We start from the raw sequence: 5865 nt of genomic DNA on the forward strand, positions 1-5865 counted from the left end.
TTTGGTTTTGATGACGGTGCCATCCACGTAGGCATCCACATTGATGTCGATCTGGTCATGCAGGTACTTCAGCATAGTCCATTGGTGTGTAGCACCGATAGTCGGACTCTATCATACGAATCTGGTGGTACCCAAAGTACACGTCGTAGAATCGATGGCCTAATCAATGCAGGGAGCGAACATAGGATCCTTTGGGCATCATTACTTGAGATCTATATAATCAACACACATGCTCAAGGTTTTATCCTTCTTAGAGGCCATAACTGGATTAGCCAACCAGTATGAATGTATGACTTCCCGCCCATTGCGTGTCGCTTAGGCTCAGCAAAACGGCTAAGAGTTTGCTTAACCGGTCAGAATCCAGGTCGGATGTTAAATATATGCTCAGCAAGTTCATTTCGACTCCAGGCATGTCAGACTGTTGCCACACACAAAAAATCCAGTTCTCACAGAAAGGGCTTCGACTCACTGGTGATGTTGTTCTCCTGGCAGCTTTGGAAGCATAGAAATGGGATTGTCTTTGGTCCGAGAACTTCGATCGACATGGTGCAACATTTCACTTTGCAGACTTTTGAGATATTACGCATATGGGCGTTGGCAGGAGGCCGTGGTGTTAGCATATTCTGTGAATAGTAGCGTTTAGTGTAGGAGTGGAGGCCGTGGTGTTAGCATATTCTGTGAATAGTAGCGTTTAGTGTAGGAGTGGAGTTGGGGGTCTCTGGCAACGGTTTGGTCGTGTGCTAGATCACACTTCCCACTTGTAAAAACTTCTTGTATATATTTTTTGTTTTCTATAAAGTTAAGGTACGCTAAAGTACGCGATCGTGTACTCTCAAAAAAATGAAGAAAGTCACTGAGTGTGCTTTTCTATTTCCGATCCAGATCCACGTCAGACCCGATATCCAACGTCTTGGGAGGCATCGACTTGGTCGATCTGAATCTTGAATCTTCTTTGTTTTTTGGCCAGGCTAGAAGGTGGATCCGATTTTTGCTTCTTGGCCATTGTGATGTCGTCTAGATCCACTGACTTGCTCAGCCACGACGGCATCTGCCTGCTCGGCCTCGTGCGACCGCTGGTAGTAGCTCATAACCGTAGTGACCCCCTTGGAGCTCAACATCGTTAGCTTGAGATAAGCGTAATTCAGCACTGCCATAAACTTGGCAAAAGAAGGTCGGCCGAGGACTGTGTGGTAGCCGCTGTTGAAGGGGACCACCTCAAAACATAAGTTTTCTACAATAATTCACCGGCGTGTCAAAAACCATGTCAAGGATGATCTGACCAAGGGCACAGACTCCTTACCGGGAGCAAGGTCATGGAACCTAGTCTGGATCGGCCTGAGGCGAGATGCCCTTTTTATCCATTGTGTCTAATTACAGGAGATTCAATGATGGGACCAAGCACCAAGGCGGCTTCCCTTGGATGGGGAACATGATCCAGGTGATCGCCTCGTCCAAAGGAGATAGCCGGCTCGAACCAGTCTAGGTATTGCAACACAGCGGGCAACAAGCAACTAGAACATCGAATATTCCATCATCCAAACTAAGCTTCCTCAAGACCTAACCCATTGTCATTATGGAGCCTCATGATTCCGACTGTGTTGATATCTTTGTATTTATTTTATCACAAAATTTGCTCAATTTTTTTATCACAAAAGTGCTCTTGTGAGGTGGAGCTCACGTGCTACAGTAAAATCCGAACAAAAATACTAAACAAGTTCAAACAAAACTAAAAAAAGGTTAGCAACAAACATTGAAGTGTTTCTCACATGTGTGCAAATTTTTGTGATGAAATAACATCAATGGATGTCTTGCAAAAAAAAATTAACGCTCCAAATGCTTCCAAAGTCTTTTTGGAGCATCAATTTTATTTGTTTTGCTCGGACCTCCACGAATGTCATTTCACCGTGAAAATTTGCACGCATGTGAAACACACATCAATGTCTATTGCCAAAAAAATATATCAGATTTTTTTAGCTTTTTTCAGATTTACTGTTGCAAAAGGGTGCATGTGAGCTCAAGCTATATGCTCCATGTCCCTTTTTTCATTCTATCTATCGTTAAGTAGTAGTATATAGTTACCGATTCTAGAGATGCACTCATTTCTTTCTTGTCTAGCCGAAAGATATAATTCTCATATTCACACAAAGAAACAACTAAAGAAAACTTACGAGAGCTCAAATACTAGAGGTAAACTGAAATAAAGCCAAAGTGGAAACTGTATATTTGCCTTCCTTGGAAAACAATGGCTTTTCCATTTCTCTGCTGCGTCAAATCAACATAAGCCATTTCTTATCAACCACATATAAGTCACCTACACCAGCAATAGGAACCCAAAAACAAAGGATAAATCACCAGCTAATATTCTACCAACTAACTAAACAATGAGTAATGGGATGCAAACGGAACAAAATGGCAAGAGTTCAACCAAATGAACAATTAAAACAAGTTTGTTCCTACTTGCCCTAAATACAAAAATGATACAGCAGAAAAGATATGAAGGGACTGAAACAACATAAGCACACACAGAAATTTGTGACAATTGCAGCAATAAGCAAGTTAACAGCAGTACTAGAGTCGAGCAATTTAAATAACAGCAATTTAGTTCAGTATCACCAACACTAATCCTATAAGTCTAATTACTCTTAATAACTCAGTTCATTGTCAATTCCAGCTTCTACCTAGTGAACCATCATTTCTATCAGCAACTCAGCACACATATCAGCTGTCTGCAACATACATCACTAAAGCAAAAGCAAAATTACCGTCCTCCCATTGCCTGAACTCTCATCATCCATGATGGGCTTCTTTGCCTCTTTCTGCCCCACCATTGATAAAGCTAGAATGAAGAAATCAGACCCTGAGAATCTGCAGTTTATTGGCGAATACAATGGCAACCCAGTCAGGCTGGGTAGCTGACCACTGCAGCTGCTCCACCTCCGCCCCTGCAGTGTAAGCCAATATAGGGTCAAGACCACCCTCTGCTGCTGCAGCTGCAGCAGCATTGCCATTTCCATTTCCATTGCCTCCGCTATTGTTCCCCGTGCCCATGGAGGAGAGGTCCCATATCAGTGCTTGCGAGTCATCCCCAGCTGTGCAAATGTGGCAAGAAGAGTGAGGCGCCCATGCGATTGCATTCACAGGAGCATGATGGCGGTGGAGTTCAACGACAGGCAGTGTTGGGTAGCGAATGTCAAGCACGACCACCTTGGGGCTATCCATGATGATTGTTGCCATATACCTTGGGTCCTGCTTGTTCCACCCCAGCCTAACCAATGGTGTCGGCAACACAGCCCCACCATCCGTAGCAGCAGAATTGGAGCCGCCGCCAGAACTACTCTCATAGATGATTGTGGAATGTTCCTTATCCCGAAGATCAAACACGCGGACCGAGCCATCCGCAGAAACAGATGCAAAGACACCAGCGCCACCCCAGGCTATGTCATAGACCTCTTTGTCATGGGCTATGAGCTGGGTGTCGACTACCTCACGTTCAACGTCCCAGATGGTGCAAGTGGTATCGATGGATGATGTTCCGATGCGGCGTGGGTCGGCGTCGTTCCAGTCAAAGGAGGTGAGCGGGCCGCAGAAGTCGCTGTTGCGGTTGCCGTTGAGCTCGCAGCACAGCTTGACGCCCGGCTGCTGACCAGCGGGGCCCCCCACGCCGTTGCAGCGGACGGAGCCATTGTTGGAGTCGGCAGCGCCCGGGGCAGCGGCGTCGTCGTCCGTGATGCGCCATATGCGAAGGAGGTCTGCAGAGGTGGCAAGCAGATCGGGGCGGAGGCCTTGGGGGTCCGGGACGAACATGGACTTGGTGGGAGGGAAAGGGTGGTCGAAGGAGAGCACGGGGGCGATGTCACCTGTGGACTCGTCGAGCTGGACTACCTCCACGCGATTGACGAGCTGCTCGAGAAGACTTGCGATGGCGAGTCGGTACTTCTTGTCCCGCCGCACGCTCCAGTTCATACCGTAGATGTGCCAACCGGCCTCGTAGGTATAGATCTCCGACCGCTTCGCCTCACCCCCGCCGCGGCTCCCGCCGTTCCCCTGGTCCTGATCCGCCCACCCATCGGCATCCCCGGCTGCGCCGCCGCCGCCCATGTCGCCGCTGCAGCTCTCAAGGGAACGGATGAGATGGGGAACGGATGATGATTCGGGTACAGGGAAAGGGAAGAGTGGTATGCGGTGAGGATGTTCTGTGTAGCAAACGTGGGCTGGCACGCCCGTCTTGGGCTAAACGGACCGGCACCCGCCTCCCATGACACGCTTGCTACACAGGCCGTGCCATGCGGGCCCACATGCCACACACCTGATTCAAAAAAAAAAACGTGCCACGCATCCTGGCCCAGGCCTAAACATTTTTTTTTATAAATTTTCATTCAAATCACGAATCAGTACAAAGTAGTTGACCCTTACAAGCACTCTGAAACGCAAACACAAAAAACCATGAACACCTAGAGTACCCTAAGACAACCATAACACAAGATCTCCGGAGCCCTGTGTCATCATCCCTAAATCTTGAGAGAAGACCCCTGCAGCAGACGGATCTGCAACCAGTCGCAAACAGGTCATCATCTTCGACCACGGTACAATTGCCGCCACGCTGCTTCCTCCTTTCTTGACACCAGCGCTGAGAGGGCATGGACATCAATCCAACACACCTGCAACAGTCGCCGCCATCTTTGGCTTTGAGTACCGCGAAAAGTGTCCCTTCCGAAAGGAAGAGAACTCGAGTCATCCGACCGGTCCAGCACCGCGGCCGGGCCATCCGCCCGGACAAAGCAGGATCTCCCACCAGCATCAGTGCAGAGGAAGGAGAAGAACAACAGCAGCAAATCATACCAACAAGGAAGAAGAAAGGTCTTTGTCTCCCTGCCTCCATCGCCCATCTGAGGATCCAAACAGCCAGTGCCGATGGACCTCCAACCACCATAGCATGCGACCTCGACGAGATTCGGAGATCCCCAAACACCGCTGGCTCCTAGACGAAGGCAAAAGCCTTGCCTGACCGCGAACGAAGCCCGGAGAAATTTATTCCGACGCGACACCACCGCAACGGCCTCGGCAGCGTCTCCCTCAACCCTAACCCTACCACACACCCACCTAGCGAACAGACCCGAGGTTCCCCCTCCCTCCTGCCGCCGGAGCGGCCGATGGAGAGAGAGGGAACTAGCGGCGTCACCGGCGGCACGCAAGGGATCCCTCTTCGCCTCCTTGATCGCCCAAATCCTACTTTTCACGCATGTTTTGGATTTACAGGAATTAAAAAACCAAGTTTCTCAATATTTCCAGCCGAGGCACGACGCCCCGATGTTTGAATTTCATTCCCATTTCTTGCATGAGACCTAGAAATTCACCCAAGGACACACTTGTGATTTTTCAACCAACTTTGGTGCACTGGAGCATGTGCTTGTAGTTCAAATTTGAATTATGCATATTAAATGCCTAGAAATTAAATTAATGTATAAAAAGTCCAAACGAATCCGGAATAATTCCAAAATTTAGCACGATACTTCTATTTGGTCTAATCTACGTGTGTAAAAAAATTAAGGCGGAAGAAAGCAATGTATGTCGTTTCACACACGGAGGTGACACGTTCCCTCTCAGAACCATGAGCCTTCTTGAGAGAAGCTCCGGTTTGCAAGAAGCTTATACCAAAGCTTGTCCCTATTGGGCCAAATTTTACCACAACATGTTGGTGCCATGTCATGACACCATGCCAAGTTTCATGATTTTCAGGCGTGTTTCGGATTTACAGGAATTAAAAACCAAGTTTCTCAATCTTTCTGGCCGAGCAATGACGCCCAGATGTTTGAATTTCATTCTCATTTCTTGCATGGGACCTAGAAATTCACCCAAGGACACACA

At 48.1% G+C, this 5865-nt stretch overlaps 1 protein-coding gene across 1 annotated transcript; it reads right to left on the reverse strand.

The window, feature by feature from the left end:
- Positions 1-2485: 2485 nt before the first annotated feature.
- LOC119316769 (WD repeat-containing protein LWD1-like) lies at positions 2486-4174 on the reverse strand. The gene has a single exon (XM_037591150.1). It carries the CDS (start codon positions 4096-4098, stop codon positions 2851-2853), a length of 1248 nt encoding a protein of 415 aa, XP_037447047.1. The 5' UTR covers positions 4099-4174; the 3' UTR covers positions 2486-2850.
- Between the last annotated feature and the right edge of the window lie 1691 nt (positions 4175-5865).

The sequence above is a fragment of the Triticum dicoccoides genome, chromosome 6A (genome assembly GCF_002162155.2).
Source record: "Triticum dicoccoides isolate Atlit2015 ecotype Zavitan chromosome 6A, WEW_v2.0, whole genome shotgun sequence".
Taxonomy (NCBI): Eukaryota; Viridiplantae; Streptophyta; class Magnoliopsida; order Poales; family Poaceae; genus Triticum; species Triticum dicoccoides.

What these genes read in the sequence shown, in the direction of transcription:
- LOC119316769 (XM_037591150.1), bottom strand. Translation starts at nt 4,098, where the DNA reads ATGGGCGGCGGCGGCGCAGCCGGGGATGCCGATGGGTGGGCGGATCAG.